Source organism: Aulonocara stuartgranti (assembly GCF_965226115.1).
Source record: "Aulonocara stuartgranti genome assembly, chromosome: 19".
NCBI classification, from domain to species: Eukaryota; Metazoa; Chordata; class Actinopteri; order Cichliformes; family Cichlidae; genus Aulonocara; species Aulonocara stuartgranti.
In genome coordinates this window covers 21,698,397-21,725,946 of record NC_138955.1, presented here as the reverse complement: position 1 = coordinate 21,725,946, position 27,550 = coordinate 21,698,397, and the positions used below count along the sequence as shown (strand labels likewise).

The following is a 27,550-nucleotide window of genomic DNA, read 5'->3' as shown; positions in this document are numbered from 1 at the left end:
ACGTTTCAGATGACTCGCCAGATGTGTTCAGACAGCTGCTTTCCTACACCAGGCATCGCCAGGTTAAATTCAAACTGTGACCTTTGACCTGACCCATCAGTGACCACACCACCAAACCTGCATCACAGCGTCAGAGTCGCCTTCAGAACGCTGAAATGCAATTGGTGTGAGAGACTCCACGGTCGTCTCCGGACACGCAAACAGGTGAGCGTGTGCAGATCTACTTCGACTCTGCGTGCTGCTTGTGTTTCAGACGTCTGTGAGCGTTTGTTCAAAGATTCAGAAGTTAAAAAATAAAAATGAGGCTGTGACATCAAATCAAATCACTTTTTATTGTCACATCACATGTGCAGGCACACTGGCACAGCACATGCGAGTGAAATTCTTGTGTGCGAGCCCCACAAGCAACAGAGATGTGCAAACACAACAACACAAACAAACAAAATACAAGAATGGCCAACCTGAAACTAATAAATATATGTACAATATATAATAGTGTATGCATTTCTGGATGTGTATACTAAATATTTTCCTACGTGTGTGTGTGTGTGTGTGTGTATACACATTTTTACAAATTAAATAGTAAAAAAATAAAAATAAAAAAATAAATAAAATAATAATAATAATAATAATAATAATAATAAAATATATAAAATATACAGAGTTGAATATGTGCAAAACAAGTGGCATTTATATACAATGTGGAGTGCATAATGTTGAAGTTCCAGTAGTGAAGCTGAGGTGTCTATGACGTGTTCAGCAGTCTGATGGCCTGATGGAAAAAGCTGTCTCTCAGTCTGCTGGTACGGGACCGGATGCTGCAGAACCTCCTTCCTGATGGAAGCAGTCAATGGCACAGTGATAGAAGGTCCTGAGGATGCGGGGGCTCATGCCGAATCTTTTCAGTCTCCTGAGAAAGAAGAGGCGCTGCTGCGCCTTCTTCACTGTTTTGTTTGTGTGTACTGACCACGTAAGATCCTCAGCCAGATGTACACCAAGGAACCGGAAGCTGCTCACTCTCTCCACAGCAGCGCCGTTGATGGTGATGGGGGTGTGTACTTCTCTGCACCTCCGGAAGTCCACTATCAACTCCTTTGTCTTTGCGACGTTGAGGGTGAGATGGTTGTCTTGACACCAGTGGGTCAGGGCGTTGACCTCCTCCCTGTAAGCCGTCTCATCACCGTTGGTGATAAGACCCACCACTGTAGTGTCGTCCGCAAACTTCACAATGATGTTGGGGTTGTTGGGGTCACAGTGTGTGTGAGTCCGCGTGTGTGAGTGTGTGAAACCTGCAGAGGAAACAGTTGTTTTGCTTCTGCCCTGCAGCACCTGAACGCACCATGAGCCCAGCGTTGTGTCACTGTTATTCAGGTGTTTGTGCTTCAGGTGTGATAAAAACAGAGCGCTGCAGTTCCTCTGACGTCCAGCGGAGGCAGCAGTGAGTCTCCCGTGTTAAACTTATTTCTAACAGCTGGAACAGCCTCAGACTGCAGCAGCAGGTGATTGGCTGATTATTCAGAGGACAGGTGACTGTAATGGAAACAGTGACCTCTGACCTTCGCCCTGTGCCAGAACATTTGTAGCTGTGGTCCTCTCATTTGTCTGAGCTCCCTAAACGACACTGAGGCGTTCCTTGGAGAAAGACTGGGATGCTAAATGTGGTGTTCAGGGTGAAAAGCAGGGAGCGTGCGGCACAAGCTGTCAGACTGCGCCTCAGGGTGGCGCTCTCACCTGGACCTTCAGTGTAACCGCTGCTCATCCACCTGCTGAATGAGCTGCTTCACACCTGCACCATCATACGGCTCAGGTAGGTTCATGTCCTCGTAGCTCTGCTTCCGCTCAGGTAAATACTCCCTACAAGGATCACTGTCACTGTGAGCCTGCCTGGTATCTTTGACCTTTGACCTGCTGCAGCTTGAGTCTTCAGCATCAACAGAGGACATCATGTGAAGACTGTCCCCACACGGAAGCCCCTGTGGACATCTCTCAGCTTTTCGCCGTAATGATCGGATCAGGAGGAGCTGACACCATGCCGGCAGACGTCCTGAGGACGCCGCAAACCCACCAACACCAGCCTTCACGGCTCACTCTGGAAGCTCCGCCTTCAGCAGCGTGAGCCTGCTGAAGGGCAGGGAGCTGAACACACGGCCTGTCTTTAAACTTCAGCTGTGTCTTTAAACTTCAGCTGAGATCAAACTAAAATGGTGAACTGGAGCTCAACAAGGTGGACTGGGACCAGAACGCCGAAACGTTTGAGAACGCAAACGTGTTTGTGGCTGAAACTAACCGCCTCAGGTTTGAGGCCACCATCAGACGCCTGAATCACTTCCGGTTTCCTTTTTCCTCGAGCATAGTGTGTTTTCATCGAAGCCACGATGAAAACTTCCAGAAGAAAAATATCTGTCCTTCTGCAGGGGAGGAGCTCTAATGATATCAGATGATATCAGAAGTCGTGCTCAGGATGGCGCTCACTTTGTCTTCATTGGATTTGCCTTTGTTCATGTTTCCTTGGTCTGAACTCCAAAACAGAATAAACTCAGCTAACACGATAAAATGTAAACATTTCTATTTTATTCTATTGTTTTTTTTCTTAAGAATTGTTCCTTTTCTTTCTTCCCTCTGAAAATGTGTTATTCTATAGTCCCCCCCCCCCCCCAGCCCCACTTCCCAGCACTTTATTTATTTATTAATTAATTTCATTTCATGAATCTCCGCCAGGAGGGGCCGACTCCCCCTGAGGTCTGCTGATGCCGACTGTGTGCAGCAGAGCTGTGGACTGTGTGGACACTTTCATATGTTCCCACTCGGATATCATAAAGACCGTGTGTGTGTGTGTGTGTGTGTGTGTGTGTGTGTGTCAGAGTGAGATTGTGTGTGTGGGCAGGCAGGAGGCAGAGCAGCAGCGCTTGCAGAGACATTCAGAGCGGAGCTGCAGAGCCGGTAAGACTGTGTCCTTACTGAAACCCTGAAAGTGTGTTTGTGTGTGAGCGGGCTCGTGCTGTTGGATGCAGATCATTTCTCTGGCTGGTCTGAAGCTGTGAGTTATTAATTATTGATCAGTTATTAATTGGTTTTGGCGTGTGTTATTCTTCCTGCTGGATGGAGCGTGGAGCTCGTTCATGTAATATTCAGAGAGCACGTGCGTGCAGGATGATTAACAGCGGTGAGCACGCGGGTCGTTTCCAGCTGGAGCGCCATAAAGGCACAGACTACGTCACATCACCTGTGGAGGGAATACCTGGGTCTCAGTCACGTCACTGTGATGTCCCACAACACCTGAAGGCACCGCTGTCGTTCCTAATGAGCAGTGAGGTGTTGGAGGATCGCCACCTCCACCGCTCAGCACAGCTGACTCTCAGGTGTGAGTGACGCAGCAGGCAGGTGCCCACAGCAGGATTAGTTTACAGTTCACATATAGTCCTGCTGGGGTCTGAATCAGGAGTCCCGATGTTGGTGGTGCCGTGTTATCCTGGGAGCTTCCCGGCTGTAGTCAGGATGTGCGGTAAATGATGCATGGGTTCAGTCTGTGGTGGTTTCGGGTAGGCTCGCAGGAAATCTGGCACGCAGGGCGGCTTCTCTCTCCCACTCAGAGCCTGTGTCCTTTCAGCTGCTCGATCAGAGGCTGAGTTAGTATTCGGGGGGCGTCGGGGTCCCGCGGGGGCAGCAGCAGGCCTGAAGAGCGTTCAGCTGCAGAGGCTGAGCTCAGGTGTGGAGCGTTATTAAAGCAGCGTGCAGGACGTGAGGCCATGATGCACATTAATAATGTATTTGTTGCAGACCCCCGGGGCCTGAAAGCTTCGAGCTCACAGTGGGAACCTGCTCGCTGTGGATTCAATTACAGGCAGGCGGTGTGGACATGACACTTGGCTCTGAGTGGGCCCACCCCACTCTGATCAGTTTAGCTAACCGAAGGTCTGTGAAGGTTCTCGGCCATCCAGGTCATCGTGGAGAGTTGTGAGAGCCCGTTAAGGCGTCTGGGAAGGATCTCAGAGCTGGATTACACCCACTCACATCTCAGTAAGTCACATGATACGGTGGAGCAACATCTCACAGTGGGTTCACCTGATTGTGACCCACACCCATCTTCACACCTTGGCTCGTGTGATAGGTAGAGGATCAATAGTGGGTCCACAGCCCTCTTGGGGACACTCCGGTCTGTTAGAACTGAAACGTCTTCATGGAAACTTTCAGAGCTCCTTAAACTAATCGTACATCAATGAGTCAAAGCATTGAAAGCCCCTCAGTCAGTCTCTGTGGGAGTCACACAGGTGGGACAGATCGACTGACCCTGATAGCCCACGGCTGATGCCACACCTGTGGCTGACGGACACAGCTGAGATACCATCATACGAATAGCGGGGAGCGGTTCAGAGCAGGGGAGTCTCAGGGAGGTGCTCGGCGGTGAGGACGGAGACGGACGCTGGGACTAACACTGCTGTCCAGCTTCGTCCACACTGGATTTATTTGGGTTTCTTTCTGGCTCCGACTGTGTCCGTGCCCTGAGGCAGCGAGCCGCCCACGTGCTGGTCGTGTCTCTGGGAAGAATCCCACTGGAACTTTCTGGCAGGCTGAAGCAGCCATGCGTCACACGCCAAATTACACGCGAGGGCAGTCAGGAGCTGCAGTTCCTCTGGTGTCCAGCAGGGACAGCACAAACATGTGAGAGGCTGACACTGCGCTGGGCGCACAGATAACCTCTGCCTACATTATGTATCTGCATTGTGTTCTTGGGGGCGTGGCCTGTGTTTTATCGTGGTGCTGATGTCGGTGCTTTTGTTGACATTACATAAACTGCACATTAGCACATTCACACCGCTCGCGTGTGCGTTATTCATAACACGGGCATCCACCGACACTAAGAGCTGCCCGACGGAGGTGGAGGTGGGGACGGCCCTGCAGACTTCAGCTGCAGCTGCTGCAAACTAACACGTCCTGTAATCTGAGAAGCTCCACCTGCAGTCCTTTCGTGAACACAGATGATCTCCGTCTCCTGGAAAAATCTGCTCCACCCATCAGCAGCTAACACGGCCAGCTGCTAGATTCAAACCCAGGACCTTCTCCCTGTGAGGCAGAAATGCTGACCACCGCTCGCCTACACCTGCAGAAACATTTGACCCTGAGCTCAGTCTGACTTAAAGAAGAGCTCCGCCTCTTCCTGTAGAGGGAGTCCAGGCTGTCTGAGGCCTGCTGCTCCTCAGCGACCTCCACATGAATGCTGACAGTCTGAAGAATGACCTCTGACCTGAGGAAATCACCTCCTCATCTTCACTGTGAAGTTCTTCACCTCCAATCAGATTCCTGTATTCCTGTTGCCGCCTGTTCCTCAAACACGTCCCATTCGTGTACAGCGTGAACAGGAACCGGGGTTGAACTCTGCGAGGTGCAAACTGCTCAGAGACACGTTGTCATGACGAGCTGCAGCAGCCAATCAGCTGCTGATAAATACAGACGCCCCCACCCTCTCCTGTTTATCTCTAAGAATGCTCGAGCAGTAAGAAAAAGTCCGGCAGCGCCGCCTCTGCCACGCCACCCTTCCTGTCCGGCATCACCGGATCAGACCTCAGGGTTAAAGCGTTAGCGAACTGCGCTGTTCATGGCCGGTGCCACACAGCGAGCGCCATCAGCTCTCTAACTGCTTATCCCAGGTCATGGTGGGGGGGAGGCAGGACACACCTGCACACCTGCGTCGTGGCACAAAGACAGGAAACAGGTCTAAAAATGGCTCAGTCTGCTGGAGACTGGGGGAGGAGCCTAGGTGGAACAAATCACAGCAGCAGCGTCTCAGGACGCCGCGCACTGGCAACGGCCAGCTGCCACCTCCAAGGGGTTAATGATCGCTCCACTGGTTTCCATGACATCTGCTTCTGCTGCTTCCAGGTTCAGCATGTCAACCAAAGACCGTCTGTCGATCATCTTGGCTCAAAGTGAACTAAATGGTGAGCTTCAGTTGACACAAAGGAAAAGCTTTTATCTAGATCAAAGTTTAAACTCATAACTCAGACTGAACGCCGTGTTTCACCTGACCTCCACATTCCTCACATCCCAATTTGATCTAGGATCTGGGATAAAGATGTTCCACGGAGGACTTAAGTGGTCCTGTGGGTCGATGTGTCACTGTGGCATCACATTGGTCTGCTGGCTCCTTCCACACCAAGTACCAGACAGCATTGCGGCGTGCCGAGCTGTCGGCTGCGAGCAGCACTGATGAGATTCAGACCGACGGCGTCTGCGCCCCACGGACACTCGAGTGGAAGCACTCATCGACAGCAGTGACATCACAGCACGCGTCAAATCCTTCCCCTCAGATGCTCTGCAGGGCGAACGCTTCAGGCGCCTGACTTATCTTTGAGTTCACGTGAAGGATGAAGGAATCTGATTACTTTATCGACAGCTCTGTGATGAACGAGTGATGAATCAGCTGATTCTGAAACAAGCCTACCGATGGAGACCAGAGTGCACGTAGGGATGCTCGTACGTGCACGCCGATCTGCCGAGAGGACAGCAAATCAAAACAGCTGATTTATTTCCCGCTGGATGGAGCTGATTTCCCCGGAGGGAGGAGGCCATAGATTTCATATCTGCTGCAGCTTATTAAGTGCTTTTGTTTGGTTATGAATCATGATGTGTGTTTGTTTTCCACTAATACCGTGTGGAATTTTTAGTCCTGGAAACGTTTTTTAAGGAATGAGCAGAGTCAGCTGGTGCGGCTGTGTTCGAACTTCTCATGGTGCTCGTTCACGCTGCTCGCAGTGCTTCCTTGGACGGCAGCCTCAGAGGCTGCTTTTACGTAACTGCTGTTGTGTTTGCAGAGAGAGGAGAATGAACGAGCCCGAGGCCTGCTCCGGGCAGCAGAGCGAGCTCTGAGAAGCTCCGAGCGCATCGGGGACTCGAGCATGAGCGTGGGGAAATGAACACTCGTCATTTGTGATGTTTAAATGTTCAGCTTTAACTTGACGGGTCGAAGCAGCTGAAGATACAAATCTGGACCAATCAGATCACAGCTGCTCTGACCTGTGATGTCACTCAGACCCAGCAGCTGCAGCTATGGCAGACATTTATCCATCAGTGGGACAAATTGATTGCTGGTCCTGATCAGCATTAATACTTAAAGCGTCTCCATGGAGACCGCAGAGTCCACATCGATCGCTGTCTCCATCCTCGCGCTGATTCGTTCACAGCCGCCGTGTTTATCAGAAGGTTTCCGGTGTGAGTGAGGAAGTGAAGCTGAGGGTCAGAATGGGTGGGAATCACACAGTCTGTTATCACGGTAACCGTCTCAGAGTCTGCACTACGAGCTGGGTAACGTGAGGGTTAACTCTGAGTTTCCTGTACCACGAAGGTGTATCACCATGGTAACTGATGGTGTCGCCCTCACCTGCTCCATCAGATTCTCCTTCCTGCCGCCGTAACAGGAACTTCATGTGATTTTCACTCAGCGCGGCTAACACACACACTCCCTCTGCTGTCGCACGTCCAGTCTGGGTTTAACATCTGCACAGTCGCACTCTGTCCTTTATAAACTCTGCTGTCGGGACATTTATCCATGTTTGTGATTGGTCAGAGGGTGGCAGCCCAGCCCCCGCTTCATAGTGGACTGAGGAGGAGAGGAGGAAAAATATCAGCGAGGGGCAGCCAATAACAGAGGAGGAAAGCTGATAAAGACAAGAAGTGCGAGGAAGTCCAATCACCAAAATAAAACAGGAAATAACATCACAGAATGAATTCCTTTTGATCGTTAATGAAACAGGTAATGGTTTAATCAGTGATCAGTTTATGATTAATGATGCTGCTGTTATATTCAAACTCAGGCAGGATCACGGCGGTCATCCTTATTAGGTTTGGTTCTGTGAGTTTTGTGATTCGAGTCTGAACCGTCTGATTCAGAAACAGCAGGAGAGGAGCAGGTGGGTTGCAAAGCAGCTTGCAGCTGTGGGTGGACTGAAGCAGTTTTACTAGAATGAGTTCTGAGTGTTTCTAACAGGATGTGTGGCTGAGCCTTCAGCTCATGTGGGGCTGCTCCTCCTCTGAGCTTCATGAAAACTTGGAACAAAAAAACCAATATCCATCCATCTTCTTCTGCTTTATCCGAGGCCGGGTCGCGGGGGCAGCAGCCTAAGCAGAGAAGCCCAGACCTCCCTCTCCCCAGCCACCTCCTCCAGCTTATCCGGGGGAACACCAAGGCGTTCCCAGGCCAGCCGAGAGATGTAATCTCTCCAGCGTGTCCTGGGTCTGCCCCGGGGCCTCCTCCCGGTGGGACATGCCCGGAACACCTCACCCAGGAACACGCCAAGGAGGCATCCTTGTCAGCTGCCCAAACCACCTCAGCTGGCTCCTTTCGATGTGGAGGAGCAGCAGCTCTACTCTGAGCCCCTCCCGGATGGCTGAACTACTCACCCTATCTCTAAGAGAGAGGCCAGCCACCCTCCGGAGGAAACTCATTTCCACCGCAGCTGAACAAAAAAACTTTTATTTTGAAATTTCAAACCTTTTATTTTGAAGTGTTTCAGCTTTGGTGGCTTACACAACCCTGGTGACTCGTGGAGAAAAATGAGATTTGTTCCCAGTGAGAAGCCAGTGGGGTTACTGTACCTGAGGCTGTTGTATCTGTCGACGCACTGAAGCACAGCAGGGTTTTTGAGCCGCAACCAGCTGAGTTTGTGTTTCCTCGCGAAGGCTGCATTCCACTAACCCAGAAAAAGATTTAGTATGTCCCAAATAGTATGTCAGAAACAGCCAAAAATATCACGACGTCCGACTGCATCTGGCCACATTTTGCAGTCTCTGGACTTTTTTTTGTCTCCCTGACCCAAAGTCCTTAGCTCGCCGTGAGATACGGCAGAGAGACGGGACCACAGTGACGCCGCACGCGCTTGAAATCGTTAACTTTTAATGATGAACACAGACTGTGCTGCGACAGCAGTCACGGTTTGACTGCACGCAACGTTTTCAGACTGTACGACATTCTGAATTTGGAGGAAAACGCAAGCAGTCGTGACCGCCAGGTGAATGCATCAGAGAGGGAGGAGCATCGTCCTGACACGCTAACTCAGCACTGTCACCTCACATCAAGGTTCGTGGTTCAAATCTCCTGATCAGCTGCACATGCTCCCTGTGGTTCTACCTGGTTCCAGTGACTGGGCGTGGCTGACACTGGGACAGAGGTTTTAAGTGTCAGTGCAAACGGTCTTTTATTGTGAAACTCTGCACGTACAGGTACAGCTCATACGTTCATCCACAGGAAACACAATGAGAAGGTTTTGACTGGATACTTCCTGCCCCCTGCTGATGTTACATCACAGCTTAATAATATCAAACATGTTTATAACAATGAGCTCAGAGTGTGAGTAAAAAGCTTTAAACATCTCTGATACTGAAGCTCCACATCCTCCCTCTTCTGTATACAGTCTGTGGTTTCTGAGTAAGATTAACCGGGATGATTTTTTTTTTTTTTTTTTTTTAATTCATATTTTTATTAAGGTTTCAAAAGCAGGCATTCACAGTATGTACATCATGTAAGCATTCTTCATACTTAGGTTATCTGCCTTAAATACTGAAATAGTATTTTAATTTACATCCAAGTCATAAGGGAAGAATACTTACAACGATAGAAGTAATTGAAACCATCACATAACCGGGATGATTTTACGCCTGATGAGTCTGACTTCACCGTCTTCTGGATTTCTGTGAGACTTTAATGTGTTTAACTCGGGATTAACTCTTTAAACTAGCTCAGAGTCCACTTTAACCATTTAACCTCATTTTTAATAGTTCATGTGCAGACCGACGTCCGGCATGGGAACAGCTGTGCTTCGTGGCGAGCAGTCGTGTCACAGCAGCTTCACATGAATCTGCCCCGTGAAGCGAGCAGCACTGCAGGCGCATCGATGTGAGCTCACACGCCGCTGTGCGCTGACAGAACTTCTCACGATGGGCTAAAGCAAACACAAACATCCTGTGATTTGGAGGAAATGTGTTTATGTCACAGTTATTAGCCGTCCTGTTTATTATGCATCGTTAACGTGCTTATTTTACAAACCCGTCTCAGCCAATCAGAGCCGACGATGACGAGGATGAGCTCTGTGGCACAGCACTCTGAGGATGAAGCAAACACTGACAGGACGCTCGCGGGGTCTAATTTACCACTTCCTGCTGCCGCCATGGTTACCACCATCAGGTGACTGATCACAGAGTCATCTGTTACCATGGTGATCTCGGCGTGGATGTGTTCCTGCAGTTTTAACCCCGAGTCGGTGCTCGGTGAAGCTCTCTGGTCAAATGGTTCGTCTCTGACACGCTGAGCCTGCTGGCGAGGGTTTGAATTTGAGTTGGTGACCAATCAGAGCAGTGTGTGTGGCGGGAAACCGTCAGCTGTCTGTGAGCTGAGAGGAAAAAGGTGACCCGTGCAGGTGCCGCTCGCATATCAGACGGCCTTCTCAGTCTTCGGATGGAGCATGCAGGATAGCTGCGTGTGTCTCAAAGCTCGGCTCGGCTCGACTCTCCGGGAATGTTGTGCACATCCGGCTGTTCCCTAATCTGACTGATTTAAACCGGAGAGGACGGATGTAGCGAGATGATAGCCGTGGTTTCAGAGTGCGGCCTGCTGCGGCTCTAAACGCTTCGCAGCGTGTTATTAAGGAGTCGCTGCAAAGACGCCGCCATGCCAAAGCTAACAGATATAGTTAGAGGTTACGCTGACTGTCACCATCGCTCCATTTAGACGCTCGCTCCGACCAGCACAAAAACAAGTCTTCCTTCACATGATGTGACCTTCAGCTCGGCGAGGAAACCCGGCCTCTGCTGCACACGAGACATAAAAACACCACTTCATATGGAGGGATAAACCTGAGACATGGAGGCTGACAACAAGCTGCACGCCTACAGCTCCTGCACACATAGGCGGATGTGCACACGTGTTTCATGGCATTATTTGAAAGGACTGAGTCACACTGACCCTTTGTTTTCACTGATGCTGTGCTTGACTGAGGTTTGCTGTCACTGAGGTGCATGGGGCACAGCAGCCCATCTCTGCAGGTTTGGAGGGTCTGTACGTAAAACCTCCGCTAGACACAACACAGTGAGCTGTGTCAAAGTCACCCACACTGGAGGACTGGAATATCTGTACTCCTAAAAACAACAACAAGCAGAGGAACTCGACGAGCAACAAAAGCTGAAGGCAGACCGACTTGAGTGACGGTCGCTGACTGAGGTGACCAACTCTGTCACGACTCTGACAAACAAACTGGCATAAAGCGGAGCGATGCTGAGAGCAGGATTATGCTGGCTGAAGAACAGCAGTCGAATCCACCAGGACAATGAAGCAACTTTCCATCTAGAACATCAGAGACGAAGAAGTCAGGACTCTTTGCTGGTTTCTGTAGTTTAAAGAGCGGCTCGCAAAGGACGGGCCGAGGCAGAACCACAGCGAGTCCAGTGCAGACAAGACGTTTGTTGAACAGGAAGTTTGTGTGGATTCCATCTGAATCCGGGCTTCACGACAGGAAGCTGCATCTGTTCTCAGTCCTGAAGGCAGTGGAGCATTTCTACCACCCTGGAAACGCTGTCTCGCCTCTGCTCGCACAAACACCTTTTTGCTCTTTTTCTGAACCACCTTCTGTTCTGGGTTCAAATCAACCTGAGCTCTGTTTTCCAAAGAGTACGTCATTCGACCTGCAACACGTTAACCAGGGAGAACTTCACAGGCTTACTTTCATCTGTGTGCCGTTCATGTCATCATAGCATGAAGCAGGATTGACGTGCGTTTCTCAACCATTAGAGATTTCACACAGTGACAGAGCCTGAGAACTGAGGAAGTATGAGCGGCCACACGGAGCGCCTGGATTAGCTCACCAATCAGATTTCATCAAACATTCGCAGAAACGTATCGAAACACGTCGCCCTTCTTAGCGTAGTGGTAAGACCACACAGCTTTGGAGTGGAAGTCGCAAGTTTGATTCCCTCCCAGTATCCAGTAAGGGTCCTGGCTAGGCCCACCAAGCCCTGACATGGCGCGGCTACATCTGCGGCCTGTCTGCAGCTCGGACACGACACATTTCACTGCATGTTGTGCTCTGTATGATTGTGTACGTGACCAATGAAGCTCGTTTCTTTCTTCTTTTCTCAGAGTCTGGCAGTAACCTCACTGGACACTCAGTTTAACGGGTTCTGGAATAAAAATATGCTCGGCGTGACTGCGGCGTGACCTCGCCGTGACCGCGGCGTGCTCAGTCAGTAGATCTATCAGTGTTTAAACAGGTGTTTCAGTAGACGATGAGCCTTTAATGAGGAGCTCTTGAGTCAGTGTCGCTGAGCTTTTTATTGAACTCGTTTGGACAGAAAAGTCCCACATCTGCATTAACACGTGGGCCGTTGGTTTCTTAGTATTTTGACACATCTGCGTCGTGGGTGGATATGAAACATGGAAACGCTGTCCCATCACAGTTACAGAAGAAAAGTTGATGTTTGGCACAAAGCCCTGCGGCGTGCAGGGGAAACCCGGTGTTGCTCATGTTTCCCGATATGGAGAAATTCAGATTTGAGAGGTGGGGGTCGGGCGGAGGTTTCAGGACGTGCCTGACGAGGTGAGAGAGGAGACTTTAAGGGGCCTCAGCACCCGGATGGCCTGAAACGCTGCAGCCATCGCCATCACATCCTGGGCCTCTGGAGACAGCGATCATATTTGTGTTTGACTGGCTTTACTGCGTGTTAATAAAGGGGACCTGTCTTTGACTGCAGCCTCTTCTCACCCCCTCTGTTTATGTCTGAGGATGGGAGGAGTCTCCCTTCGAGTCCACTTCCTCCTGCCGGCTGATACGCACGCTCACAAATATCTGAGCACCCGGTGCCGCGGTTATTACTGAGACTGCAGGATGGAGAGGATGTAGCACGGCTGCCGAGGGTGAGACCGACGACAGAGGGGTGGTGGTGCGCTTTTAGTGTGACGAAAGACACCAGCCGTGGGTGTGTGGATGTCTGCAGGTTACTGTGAGGCTGTGATCAGCGTTTGTAAAAGCTTTGTTATAGTAGAGTCAGTGTAAGAGTACCCGTGTTATCATTGCAGACAGCAGCCAAAGAAACTGACCAGAGGAAGTAGTTTCTCAATGCAGTTATTTTTCTGCCGCGTGTCACAACGAGTGGCTCCTGCTCCGTGTGTGTGTCTGTGTGTGTGTGTGTGTGTGTGTGTGTGGGGCAAAGTGCTCCTGCGCAGTGTACCAGATGCACAGAGAAAAGTTGTCGTACCATAGGCAAGAGGAGTGTGTGTGTGTGTGAGGGAGAGAGAGAGAGAGTGAGTGAGTGAGTGAGTGTGTGTGTGTGTGTGTGTGTGTGTGTGTGTGTGTAAAACCAGCAGACATGTTCAGGCAGATGAAGTTTGTCAGTGTGAACACATGAAGGTTGATTCGGAGCGAGTCCACTGCAGCGAGCAGCAGATCCTGGGGTTCGTCGTCTGTAAGAATAAAGCATATCGTGGTTGTTGTGATGCTGCGCGGCTCTGTTGGCGGTCGTTTGTCAGCGGTGACTCGGGGCTGATGTCTCTGCTGATGTTTCAGACTCCAGCCAGCAGCACAGCAGACACAGCGACACATCTCACAGGTGTCACGATGTGAACCACAAAGGATTTTGGGCAGTTTGGGCTGATCTCAGGTGTTCAGGACGTTTGCTCCACAGGTGAGGAGCCTAAAAACTGAAAGCTGGGTCGCTGTGTGTTGTCTGAGCTGTGGGGGCACAGATTTCATCTCATCGCTGCTTTGTAAAAGGATTTTAAATCTGTGGTGTGAGGACGTGCAGAGATCTGAGAGGACGACCGAGCAGTTCAGGTGTTTGTCTCAGTGAACTCGTCTCTTTCTTTAAGACAGTCAAAAATCCTTGTTACGATTTTCTGACTGCGGTCGTTCCAATGAAGCTGAGGCCTGTGTTCACGTTAGCTTCTGTGTACGAACCCAGGACAGAGACAACATGCTGAGAAACGTTTTTCCAGCACCACACAAGCTTTAAATAATAATAATACATGTGAAACAGCATCAGTGTGTTTTTAGATTTAACACCAGCCCACACCTGCAGGCAGTCCCCCGCCAACCTCATGTCATGAGTGGGATTAAGTCTGAGAACCCACGCAGACACAGAGAGAGAGGCCGGGGGATTCAAACTAGGAACCACGTCACTGTGAGATGTCAGCACTAACCGCAGAGAAACAGGCTGTTTTTACTGTGCGACGTGCCACACCACAACAGGAAGTCGCTGCTGGAGGACAGTTTTAACGTCTCTGTCCCAAATTACAGATGCTGATTCAGGCCGAGGAAGGGAACGTTTCAGACGCTGGGCTTCAAGTTTCTCACATATTCATTTCAAACAGCTGCAGAAAAACAGAGGATGCAACTTTAAAAATGAGAAAATGTTGGTTTGAGATGATGTGACGCAGAACCATGTCTTCATATCTGTGCACAGATTACTCATCATTTCAGCATTAGATAAGGGAAAACAGCAAAAGATACAAACAGGAAGTTCCCAGAGCAACGTGCTCGTCGTCCGATGCTCTCATGACTCTTGTCAGAGGAGCAGCACTGAGTGCGCTCACAGAAATGCTTCAGAAAGTCTCGTGGGTCAGCACGGGCTGGCGTTTTAAATTATTGGCTACATGTTGCACATTTCCAGGTACCCTACAGGAGCACATCAGCGCGGCGCTCTGGGTGCAAACTGAGGACTGTAGAGCTGCTCAGTGTCTCCACCTGCTGGATTTCAAACCTGAGCTCAGCCTGTAACCAAGCTAGCTGTCAGGTTTGGACAGGAAGTCTGCGCGTTCCAACCGCACATCACAATCTATTTCAGCCTGAGGGCTGCACCTCAGAGGGTTAGCGTGCGTGTGGATGACCTGAGAAAATGTCTGTGGGATTAACATCACACATTCAATTTAAAGACAGAAACGAGATCATATTTACTTCTTTAACCTCTCTCTGCTCACCTGCAGGGGGGTGTGTCTAATCTGGACTAAGCTACACTGTCTCCTCTTCCACAGAGCAAACCGTCCAATCAGAGGCCCGATGAGACAAGAGCGGGTTAATCCACCGCACAGAGCGCCGAGCAGCACGCGTGCTCTGGACAGATGAACGAGTCAGGGTGAAACAGTGTGAGCGGCAGTATGATGGTGATCAACAAGTCTGAAGAAGACATGAGCAACTGCAGCATCAACCATGGGATCCACCAGCACGTGTTCTCCTGCGTCTATATCCTGGTGCTCATGGTGAGTGATGGAAGTATCTTAGCTTTTCGGAAGTATTTCCCGAGTGCTGATAAACGGTGCTCCAGGATCTCCATGTGCTGGATGGTGAATGATCTTGTGTTTGTAGGTTGGTGTTCCTGCCAACGTGTACTCGCTATACCACGCTGCCCTTCAGCTGAAGCAGAGGAACGAGCTGGGCGTTTACCTGATGAACCTCACTGTGTCTGACCTACTATACCTGGCGTCTCTGCCTTTCTGGCTCCAGTACTTCTTTCAGGTAACATAGAGACGTCCTCTCCGCTTGCTCTTCCCTCAGCGGTTCTTCACGGTGCGTCTGAGGCGCTCTGGTTTCAGTCAAAGTGTCGGTGTCATCACAGACAGTTAGCACAGCACCGTGGTGTCGTCCGCCCACCACAGTGGAAGGCTGTGGTTGGAGCTCGACTTCAGGTTCAGTGCCATTGAAAGTGCCACAAGCTGCAGTTCCTCTAGGATCCACCGGGGGCTCCAGCAGTGAGTCAGTCCCACAGACTCCCACAGTTAAACGTTCCTGCAGAAATAAACATGTTTACATCCTGATGCACAAACTGTTTGGTCTCTGTAGATCATTTCCTCCTTTATAACAGCTGTACGAGGGAGGATGTGTTTGTCACTCACATTAAGGCTTAAAGTTTGCATTTTAGGGGCGTGGCCTCTCTGAGTGACAGGTGGATGCTGACACAGGTGGCTGTAGCTGCTAGCTGCCTGCTAGCTTCACCTGAACCGGACCGTGTTTGTGCTGTTGGAGCCTTTTGGTCCCTTTTAATGGTAAATGGTAAAATGGTAAATGGCCTGCATTTGTATAGCGCTTTTCTAGTCCATAGGACCCCAAAGCGCTTTACACAACATTCAGTCATTCACCCATTCACACACACATTCACACACTGGCGATGGCAAGCTACATTGTAGCCACAGCTGCCCTGGGGCGCACTGACAGAGGCGAGGCTGCCAGACACAGGCGCCACCGGGCCCTCTGACCACCACCAGTAGGCAAACACGGGGTTAGTATCTTGCCCAAGGACATTTGGCATGCAGCCAGGATGCAGCCTGGGATCGAACCACCGACCTTCTGATTAGTGGCTGACCTGCTCTGCCACCTGAGCTACAGCCATGACATCATGTGACCAAAAACATGGCTGCTGTGATGTCACTGTGCTAACAGATCTCTCTAACGTCGTCCCGCTAACAGAGTCATGTGACCTGTGGCCGTGTTAAAGCTCTGCTTGGATTAAGTTGGTGTTAGGTGGAGGTGAACTGGGCCATTATTAGCAGTCTCCTGCCCTGACAGCGTGCGCGGGTGGAGTTCCTCCACCTGCCTGTCCTATTTGATCCACCTTCAGTCTGCTGTTGCTGTTTCAGGACGATGATTGGCGTCACCGAGAATGGCTGTGTCAGATGTGTGGTTTCCTGCTCTACGAGAACATCTACATCAGTATCGGCTTTCTGTGCTGCATCAGTCTGGATCGCTATCTGGCTGTGGTCCATCCTTTGAGGTAAGACGGTCTCCCGTCGTTTCGTCCTTCGTGGCTGAGATCAGGACGTCTTTGGGTTTATGAAGAAGTAAAATCACCACGACGCGTTCTGCCCGCAGGTTCACGGCTCTGCGCTCCATGAAAGCAGCGTCCGTCATCAGCGCCATCATCTGGCTGAAGGAGATCGCGGTGGGCGTGTTTTTCTTTCACCATAAGGAGCTCAGCAAAGATCCCAGTAACCACTCGCTGTGCTTCGAGCACTACCCCATGAAGTCGTGGGAACGTCCAATCAACTACTACCGCATCAGCATCGGCTTCATGTTCCCGCTGGCCATTCTGTTGGTACGGTAACGGCTTTACACGTTCTTTGTATGTTTCAGGATTTCTGCGTTGGTCTTAAAGAAGTGTAGAGAACGAGAGCTGGTTATGGTCAGGAAGCCACGCGTCTCCTGGCTCGGTGCCACAGCCATGAGTCCGCCGCTCTGGGTTAATCCCACATCTTCACGATGTTCTCAGTTATTTCATATTTGTAGTTAATTTGTTGTTCAACATTTTCAGCTGCTCACCATATACGATGACCTTATTTGGTTATTCAAACGCTTCCTTTTCTCGATGTCACGGTTTTTTAACTCTTCGCTTCACTGTTGAGAATAAATGTTGTTCATGTTTTTCTGATGAATCTATCCACGGCGCTGGTTTAAAGTATAAATCCCTGAAAACTGGAGTCAAACACAGTAAATGTAGACGAGTACCTGATTCTCCTGTAACCCCGGCGCCTTGTTTTGTCTCGGTTAGATTAGCTACCTGTGGGTCCTGCGAGCGGTGGGCCGGAGCGCGGGAACGCAGCCGGATCAGAAGATGAGGATCAGGCAGTTAGTCAGCAGCACCATCCTCATCTTCCTCGTCTGCTTCTCGCCCTACCACGTCTTCCTGCTGGTGCGCACGCTGCTGGAGGAGGAATGCAGCTTCATCGAAGGTACCGTTTCACTCGCAGGAAGCCGTCCGATAAATAAAGATGGTGCTGTAATACTGTGGTGACACGGTTCTTGTTTTTCAGCCATATTTAACTACTACCACCTGTCCCTGCTGCTGACCACCCTGAACTGCGTGGCCGACCCAGTCCTCTACTGTTTCGTCAGCGAAAGCGCCCGCCGCGGCCTCTACAGAGTTGTCTTCAGACCTGTCGCCAGGATACTCTGCTGCTGCCGTCGCCGTGGCAATGCCAGTCCCGCCAGTCCGGCTAACGACTCCCACGAGGTTGCCACGGACGAGAACAATGGCCAGCCGAACGTGACGCTGCTCACGCACAGCAATACGCTGAACAACGGCCAAATGGACGCCGCCTGCAGAAACACGAGTTTAATCACACGGATGCACGAAGAAAGCGTCAAAGCACGAGTCACAGAGAATAACACCTTGGAAATGTGTGTGACAGAGAAGCAGAAACAAAACCCCGACAGGACGGAGGGACGTGGGCAGAAATGAAATGATCAGCACGCCTCTGGGTACCAATGACCCGCCTGCACGATGAGGGCGGGCTGTACTCCGTGGGGGCGTGTCTGTGCTGATGCAACAGCCCAGCCTGAGGGAGGTCAGGGTGGATCTGAGGTCTGCAGACTGAAAGCCCCCGTTACCCCTCTGTGGCGTCTGACACGGCGCAACATGGCTGACAAAACGCACACGAGGAGTTCTGAAATACTGCAGAGTGTCACGGCATCACGTCTAATAAGACTTCATCATGTTAGACACACATTCGCGTCTAATAACTCGCCTGAAAGGCTCCGTGTGGCAGCGATGAGGTTCCTGTCAAACAGGAAGCAGACGTGGAAGAAATAAACCGAACGCTTTCACCGCAGCGCCGGAACAAACAACAGGACTTCCTGCACTTTGATTTAAAGAACCACACGTAACATGAAGGGACGCAGGAAGACCCGACAGAACATTAGAAACGGTTATTGATCAGTGATCAGATTTGACCCATCGATTGGCTCCAGGACGATTTTGACTTATCGAAGCAAATTCTTTAAAACAAGTTGAGACTTTGTGACCCCTAACCTTTGGTGACCTGTTAGAAAGTGTTTCTCGAGTTCTTGTTATCCTAATAAAACGTAGTTTATTATGACGCTGAGTCACACCGATGTTCCTCGCTGTCAGATAAAGTGCAGAGGATTCAGATTCAGGACAAATCTGTCTCTACTTGAAGCAGAGCTGATAACAAACCTCATCGTTGGCATCAGTAGACTTCAGTTATTGATAATGTGAACCTCACAGATTCCTTCATGTTTAAAGGCAGCAGGGTTTATGTTAGCATGAGGAGCTTCAGACGATGCAGCGCCTGTCCGCGGTGCTTCTCTGAAACAACAGCTGTTTGCATGTCGATCCACGTGCTGCACGACCTGACACAGTCTGCCGACCAAACTATGACATCGCATTGCACTGATCACGGGTCAGTATTAGAAACATGTAGGACCAACATGGCTGCACCCACCTTATTGACAATGAAAGGTCAGGGGGCGGGATTTGGGACGAGGTCCACGAGAAGGTGACCGTGAGCGGGCGATTAGCCAAATTTCAGTCAGGTAACTTTTATTCTGGAAGCGTTTGGCCGACGTGCGGCAGTCAGACCGCCTCCCATCTGTGAAAAACACGACTCACAGTGTTCTCTTCATTTTACTTTTAAAAAGAAAACTGTTAGTTTACACACACACAGACGCACACACACCGGTCACAGCATGTCTTCATAGCCTCCCTTTGAGCCCATTTCAGCACTTTAACGCTGAGGAAAGAGACTCACTCTGGGGTCTGGATGTTGCTCTCTGCATGCATGGAAATGCCTCCAAGTCTGAATACGTACATAGTAAGAATCTGTGTGTTGACTCTGTGTGTCTATAGATCTGTGTGCTGTAACCTGCACGTAACATGAAAGTGACAGAATATTTTTATAAAGCTTTAAACTGACCACTAAACAAAAACGGTGTGTGTCTGTGTGTGTCTGTGTGTGTGTGTGTCTGTGTGTGTGTCTGTGTGTGTGCGCGTGTGTGTGTGTCTGTGTGTGTCTGTGTGTGTGCGTGTGTCTGTGTGTGTGCGCGTGTGTGTGTGTCTGTGTGTGTGCGTGTGTCTGTGTGTGTGTGTGTGTCTGTGTCTGTGTGTGTGCGTGTGTCTGTGTGTGTGCGCGTGTGTGTGTGTGTGTGTGTGTGTGTGCGTGTGTGTGTGTCTGTGTGTGTGCGTGCGTGTGCGTGTGTGTGTGTCTGTGTGTGTGTGTCTGTGTGTGTGTGTGTCTGTGTGTGTGTTTTCAGGCCTGTGGTGAGTGATGCAGCTTCCTGACTGAGCAGATATGGAAACGATGTAAACATTAACTTGTTACACTGTTTAATATATGAACACATCTCAGTGAAATGTTTCACCTCACAATAAATAACCAATCACAAACAGAATCCCCCGTTTTCTCAGTTTGAGTCTTTTGCCTTTCACATCAGTTATCATGACGCCAATCACCCTCCTGAAACCACCCCCCCACACACACATGTAGATATGTCAGTTATGTTTGCAAAAAAAAAAAAAGGGGGGGGGGGGGATAGAACATTATATATAATATATACATTAGGTGAATGTGCAGTAGTAGCATTTATGCAGCGAGCAGGTGAATTCTGTACATCAAGTGAATAAATAAGAATAAACAATCTGAACATATTTAACATTAAAGGAATTTGAAATGTACTCATGTTAGACACACAGTCTGGAAGAGAGTCCTGTCTCAGTCACTTATGGATGGTAAATGGCCTGTATTTATATTAGAGATGGCACGATACCACTTTTTTATGTCCGATACCGATACCGATATCATAAATTTGGATATCTGCCGATACCGATATGAATCCGATATAGTGTTTTTTAATCAACAAAACTGTTTTTTAAAATATCTTGCTGCATTTTGCAAGTCTGCAAGTTCATACTCAAGTTTAAAACAACAACTACACTAAAGCTATTCTGTTATACCTGTATACAAAAAAAATGTTTCATAGTTCAGCAATACTGATCAATCTAATAAACTTAAACCTACACCATCCTCCCTATTCTGGTATTTTAAAGAGTACTTAGCGTAAATATTAAGCAACCTAACTAACAGGGTTCCAACTCCCAGCAACAACATAAATAAATAAAAAATAGAGAACCACCCCTCACGCGCCACCTCATGATGCTTAATCGACGTAATCAACCTTAATTTGATGCAGTGTGAAAAAAAATGCACAGAAATCAATTATTTTTCAAGAAATATTAAATAGATTCAACATCTTTCTTCAACAAAATTGCAGACTGCACAGATGGTACCTTCCCAAAGTAAAAAGTACTATAGCTTACTAGGGTGTATATATTAGACTTAATAGTCACTATATACAGTAATTGACTTCTATTCATTTTACATCAAATTAAAACTTTGGGTGTCAGATAATTATTTATTAAAAGCTAGACATTTTAAATGAGAATAAGAAAGAAAAGTCTGTCTTTGTGCCCCCTTTTCCCTGTTCATGCCCTATCGGCCCCCCTGGCTAAACTTTGCTAGATCCGCCCCTGCACAGTTACCAGCGTCAGCTACGTAGAAAAAGATCCTCGAGTAGAAAGTAATATTAAATACATTCTAACAACAGCTGATCAAGCTTAAACGTGCTGCTGTTGTTCAGCCGCTGGTTTCCTCTTTCTGGTGCAAAGTGGGCCAAAAGCAAACAAGAGAGACGGAGTCGCGACAGAAAAGCCGATCAGCTGATCAGTTTCACGATTGAAGTAGCAGCCGGAGAGCGAGAGGCAGTCGCTTGTTAAGCTTAACGTGGGAATGCTTTACAAACATTCAGAGATGGACTTACACACTTGCTTTACTTCTCTCGGGGATAACTTTGTCGGAGATGAAATGCCAGGTTGCTAGCGAAGCTCCACATGCTATCCAGACCACCGACAGGTCCGGCATGCCACAGCTGCTCTATCACGTGATGCATACTGCTCCGACTGCTAACGTTCTGAGGTGAGTTACGGCGTGTTGCAAGTTTTGTGAGGTGCTTTCGTGATATTTAATGGATTGGATTACATTTTTTATTTTTCTCCGATATCCGATCCAGTAATTTAGGTCAGTATCGGACCGATACCGATACGTAATATCGGATCGGTCCATCTCTAATTTATATAGCGCTTTACTAGTCCCTAAGGACCCCAAAGCGCTTTACATATCCAGTCATCCACACACTGGTGATGGCAAGCTACATTGTAGCCACAGCCACCCTGGGGCGCACTGACAGAGGCGAGGCTGCCGGACACTGGCGCCACCGGGCCCTCTGACCACCACCAGTAGGCAACAGGTGAAGTGTCTTGCCCAAGGACACAACGACCGAGACTGTCCAAGCCGGGGCTCGAACCGGCAACCTTCCGATTACAAGGCGAACTCCTAACTCTTGAGCCACGATGGATGGTGTGTGTGTGTGTGTGGGGGGGGGATAGCAGCTCCCCCTGAGTCTCCCCGTCCTTGCCTGGATGATGAGGAACCTTCTACCTGATTGCAGAAGTTGGAACAGTTTGTTGCTCAACAGCGATGAGCAAGTAATAAACCTCAAATATTAAAACACAGCACTGACATATACAGCACGGCTCAGGCCAAACGAGTCCACAGACGCACTCAAAGGTCCTTCCATAGTTTAGAAACTGCAGCCTCTGTTTAGTTTTCAGTCTAGAACGAGGAACCGCCAACGGGTCTGTGTCAGAAGCTGTCGGTGACCTGCACGACTCGAGCCTGAGAGCTCATGCACAGACGGAGAAACAGGTCACGAGGCCAGTGACAGGACATCATCAGCAGCCTCGCAGCAGCATTTTGGAGCGTTCACAGGCCATCTGAAGACGACTTACCGAGGCCACAGCACGAAACAAAGGCATCAAAAAGCACTTCTCTTTCCAGCTTGGACGTCGTTGTAAATGCAACACCTACATTTCTGACAAGTGAGAGATGATTAGCAGCCATCCAGATGTTTTTGGCATCAGTACCACAGGACATCATCTGCAGCAGTGATATGAGATGCCCGTAAAGATGCTGGAGATGTGTTTGTGTGATAGTAAATACAGAGTCAGGATCTACAGTCTCTGCTTCTTCATTGCTGCAGCTCTTTGTGGCCAGCCGGACATCGAGGAGCCGCCTGGTAAGACTGTAATGTTGGAGAGATCCTGACGTGAAGGTTCACTTTGTTCCACAATAAACAGAAACTTCACCCAGGAGCAGTCTGCAAACGCTCCCAGCATTTTCCGGCATGACAGAGAAACGGAGGCCAGAATGAAAACCAAGTGATTCACTTTATCACACTTTAATGGAAAACCTCAGAAAACTCCGTTAATCCTAATCCCATCTGAAATCTGTGATCAGCTCGGAGCTCTGAGGCAGGAAACACGAGCAGGACTCACAGGTAACGAGGTGAAGACAAAAAGTAGACCCGAGGGGAAACACCTGGGTAACCATAGACAGGTGAAACGAAGCATGAAAAACAAGACATGGGGAGCAAAACTAAAAGACACGGAGAGTTCAGCTAAAACTAGTGATGGGCAGATGAAGCTTCATGAAGCACTGAAGCTTTTCATCCAATTGGTTCACCCCAGCACAAAGCTTCTTGAAGCTTCATTTGCTCTAGTAGGACACCTACTGGACGTAAAAATATTAGTTGGCATGAATTTGAAGTGTGGCCTTTTGCACACAGCCTGTAAATGTCAACAACAAAAGGAGTGTGTAAAACATGTATATTGTAGTGATGGCAGCATACTTTGTATATTTATACTGGCAGTATGGAAAATGATCATTTACTGTGAGGTGAGGTGTGGTTGGGGTGTGGACAATGGTTGTGCTTTTGTAACGTTGAGGTATGGACAGCTACACACTGAGGCGTCAGTCCTGCCCATATTTTATTCAGTAAAAACTAAATTTTCACTGCTTTTATGGCCTTTTTAGTGGGGAGAACATAGCTAGGATTTAATGATTTAACAAATCTTTTGAATCCTTTGTCCTCCACAATGCTAAATGGCTGGGAGTCCTCAATCACCATGCTAACCAGGTCTTCATCTATTGGAGATTGTTCTCCTGAGGAAAGACAATAAAGACAAAGCACAGATATAAATATCACAAACGTAACTTATTACAGCTGTATAATATTGTTATATCATTTAGTAACATTACTGCATGCTATATTATCATGGCATTTGATGGCTCACCTGGTCTTGCTCCACAATCGGTGTTCCCCTTATTCTCATGCAAAGCTCTGTAGTGCCTAAGCATGGATGAGGTGTTGCTGTTATATCCCAGCTCCCTGGCACATAGCAAACACTTCACCTTGTACAAAAGTAAAGCCGCTTAACATAAATTGTATTGCACCATCAGTATTATGAAAATACATCTTCTGTAGAAATTTACATACCTTGTTGGGAGTAATAAGATCACAATGTTCCCACACAGGGGAGGACATCCTCCTCTTCTTAGCTGGCTCCATTCTCTCCTGACTTTCTCTCCTCACTCTCATAAACCTCCAAACTCTCACTAACCGCAACTCTCCATTAAACACCTACATTTTGACTGAAGTCTGAGGGGTTTGTATCGCTGTCATAGCTCGCGGCAAAGTTCGAACCGCTTCATGAACCAGTCACGTGGTACAGCCGGGCAGCGAGGCTTCGGACGTCATCATTTTCAGCTCCTCCCATAAATGAAGCAAGCCTCGATACGCGCATCGCGGAAACGCCCCCTCCATTACTCGACACAAGCTTCGAAGCCTCGATACAGAACGTCACATCACTAGCTAAAACATCAAACTATGAAGCTGCGACTCTGCAGAGAAACTAGGATTTCAAAACATCAAGAACTGAACTGACTTGGTGCTAACCTCAGACTCTACCTCACACATTAAGATTATAAACTAAGGATTGAAAACGACAAAACACAGAGACCATTACACAGAGAAGGTCACATACCTGCTAATTAGCATGTTCCTGTCCTCATATCCCAGCCGGTCTCGGCAGATGGCCCCGCCCCTTCCTGAGCCTGATTCTGTTTGGAGTTTCTTCCTGTTGAAGGGGAGCTTTTCCTTCCCACTGTCACTGCAGTGCTTGCTCATAGGGGGCAGTAGGTCTTTATCTGACAATATAAAGTGCCTTAGGTGACTGTTGTTGTAGTTTGGTGCTGTATAAGTAAATTGAAATAATTAATGCTGAGGATCATCCAAAGAAAAAGCTGCTTTCAGGCTCTTCACTGCCACAAGGGGGCGCCACAGCAGGTCTGACTTGGCACAGTGTTGGTTTTGTGTCTCTGACTGAAAGTAAACATTCAGTTAGAAACGTTTAAATATGAGGAGACTGACCCACTGTGGTGATGATAACAGCTCCTTCCTGCCTCTCTGTGGTTTCTTTGGCCTCACTGTCCAAGGTGAGGAAGAGCCCGGTGCTGGCCTGCTTCATCATGTGAAGGTGGGTGGTGTTCTGCTGTGATGAAGCTGCAGATGGACTCTTTGAAGGATAAAGGGCTTGTTTGTGAGATGCAGCTCCTCCTTCGTTCAGACAGATCCAGCTGAAGTCGGCCTCAAACCCATCTTTGTTTACAGGTTTATCTAAACTGGCTGTCGAGCACGCTGATCAGCTGCTCACAAAACCAACAGAACGGGCAGGGGAAAAAAAAAAAAAATGCATATATCGATCACCTGGATCACCTGCTGAGAAAGAAAAAAGAAAACAAGCAGAAGAGAACAAGAGTAATAGAATAAACAACATCACAATGATATATGGGAATATGACAGTAAATACTAAATATTAAACATTATTGTGCAGCACGTAAGATCGACAGAACACAGTGTGCTTTGAGGTAGGAGCCAAAAAGGGTGTAGTTTGTGGGTGTGATCACCCGTGTGTACACCTGTGAGCATGGACGCGCTTGTTTTTTTTAAAAGGTTCCTTCATGTAATAATCTGCTAGAGGGTGTGGGGGGGCCACAGCTCCGTCCTCCAGGGCATGAAGCAGGTATGGAGGAGATCAAAACTCCAGACATCCGGAGGCCCCCAGAACACAAGAGACCAAGGAAGACCAACAGAGGGGCAGCCGCGCCACTGTCCCAGAAAGAGCTGAGGAGAGTCCCAGATGAGGGCTCACCCAGCAGCTGCGGAGCAGAAGCCAGGGGGAGTTGCAGTGACGCGCCCGTGAGCTCCGCCGGCAGCCAGCCGTGCCTGAGTGACCGAGCCCCAGGCCGAGAGGCCGGGGGCACCCCACCTCCGGAGTGGCCCGAGCGAGCCCCAGGCTCCAGGCCCCGATAAGCGGCCGCCAAGGAGTGAGCCGGTGTGTACCTGGACGCCCATCCCCAGACACAAAGAACCACCAACCCACCGACACCTGAGGGAGTCCGCCACTGGCAGGGGAAGTGGTGGTGGGGGGAGATAGACCTCCAAACCTTGGAGGGCCTGAGATGTCCCCAGGGAGGTGGCGTCTGATACCCAACCTGCTTCTTACTATCAAAGCGCTTCATAACCTCGCTCCTCCATATTTATCTGATCGCCTCCATACGTACTCGCCCCCTCATTCTGTCTGTTCCACCTGCTCGCCTGACTATCCTGGGACTCAGAGCCTTTAGTTGTTCTGCCCGAGACTTTGGATGCACTTCCACCAGATCTCCGGACCACAAACTCTCTACTTTTAAATCCTGTCTCAAAACCATTTATTTAGGATTGCATACTGTCTTAGACTGTCTTAGTCCATTTTTACCTTGCTCAGCTTTGATGCTTTCATGCTTGTGTTTTGTTTTGTTTTACCTTATGTCTAAATCTTATTTTGCAATGTTTATTATATTTTATTGCTGCTATTGTTCTTGTGCTATCGTAAGGTGACCTTGAGGGTCTTAATGGCGCCTATAAATAACATGTATTATTATTATTATTGTTGTTATTATAGAACTGGTCCTAACACTGAACCCTGTGGAACTCCGTAGTTAATCTCAGTGATTGACAGACTTGTCAATCACAAGCTAGCCCCGCCCTAATCCCCCCATTCTGACTCCAACAGTACCATCATGTCCAAAGGGAACTTCCTGTTTTATTCAGTCAGACCTGAGAGCAGCGACTGAGCCCATAAACTCATCAGGAATCGGCCCACTGGGCTCATTTCTCTCAGACTTCTATCTAATCAGACGTCAGAGGAGTCACCCCCTGCTGGACATTAGAGAGAATGCAGGTAAAAAGCCTTTCTTCAGCCTGCAGTCTGACTAATCAGCTCTGTGATGTGTGGCGTGACCTCTCATGGAAAATCTTGTCTGCTCGGTGCATGGACAGTAAGAGGATCCCTGCTTTTCACAGGCGTCTGCAGCTCCTGCGCTCCCTGGGGAGCATTAATGATCCAAGCTTATCTCTGTAAGCTGATTAAAGCACTTGTTGACCTCATTAAGGTGTGTCAGTCAGCTTGCTTACAGGTCTGATTTCTGCTGATTCCTTCTTTACCTTATCTTCTCATCAGCCCGCATCGACTCAGGTGCAGCCACTGAAAACGCCTCACCACACTCGTCATTATCTGGCTTTGAGGGCCGCCTCTCCTCCTGTGTTGTGGTGAGTTGTACATTCAGCAAGTGGCTGCAGAAATGCAGCTGCTCGAACACTAAACACAACCACGAGGCCGCTCAGCCATCACCATCACTGCAGGACATATCCCCGTGTGCTCGTCCCGGCTGCAGAGGCCTCCGCAGTGGTGATTACAACTGTTCTTACCCAACAGGTGAAACACAGCTGCCACACAGGTACGTCACAGGCCCCAAAAGGTTTTTACCTACATCAGATATAGTGATGTCATCATG

At 49.0% G+C, this 27,550-nt stretch overlaps 2 protein-coding genes across 8 annotated transcripts; one reads left to right on the top strand and one right to left on the bottom strand.

Annotated features, from left to right (window-relative positions):
* The first annotated feature begins 1,498 nt into the window (after positions 1-1,498).
* gpr68 (G protein-coupled receptor 68) lies at positions 1,499-20,130 on the top strand. Of its 7 annotated transcripts, XM_082515217.1 has the most exons (8): positions 1,791-1,807; positions 2,862-2,940; positions 15,008-15,232; positions 15,339-15,488; positions 16,607-16,740; positions 16,839-17,061; positions 17,515-17,695; positions 17,777-20,130. In XM_082515217.1, the coding sequence occupies exons 3-8, from the start codon at positions 15,131-15,133 to the stop codon at positions 18,202-18,204; spliced, it is 1,218 nt and encodes a 405-aa protein (XP_082371343.1). In that variant the 5' UTR covers positions 1,791-1,807; positions 2,862-2,940; positions 15,008-15,130; the 3' UTR covers positions 18,205-20,130. The 7 variants fall into 7 exon arrangements, with proteins under 7 accessions (XP_082371345.1, XP_082371343.1, XP_082371341.1 ...); XM_082515219.1 differs by lacking the exon at positions 2,862-2,940 and having other exon boundaries at positions 1,499-1,807; XM_082515215.1 differs by lacking the exons at positions 1,791-1,807; positions 2,862-2,940 and adding an exon at positions 11,830-12,895.
* Positions 20,131-23,086: 2,956 nt separating this feature from the next.
* LOC309694846 (uncharacterized protein) lies at positions 23,087-24,738 on the bottom strand (the record flags this gene model as incomplete). The annotated part of the gene is made up of 4 exons (XM_082515089.1): positions 24,153-24,738; positions 23,950-24,067; positions 23,781-23,818; positions 23,087-23,194 (listed from the first exon to the last, which is right to left on the bottom strand). The coding sequence occupies exons 1-4, from the start codon at positions 24,252-24,254 to the stop codon at positions 23,087-23,089; spliced, it is 366 nt and encodes a 121-aa protein (XP_082371215.1). The 5' UTR covers positions 24,255-24,738.
* Positions 24,739-27,550: the final 2,812 nt, after the last annotated feature.

Coding starts and splice junctions, on each gene's coding strand:
- gpr68 (XM_082515219.1), top strand. CDS start 15,131: ATGATGGTGATCAACAAGTCTGAAGAAGACATGAGCAACTGCAGCATC. Junction 16,741..16,838: donor GCTGTGGTCCATCCTTTGAG/GTAAGACGGTCT, acceptor TTCTGCCCGCAG/GTTCACGGCTCTGCGCTCCA. Junction 17,696..17,776: donor GGAATGCAGCTTCATCGAAG/GTACCGTTTCAC, acceptor CTTGTTTTTCAG/CCATATTTAACTACTACCAC.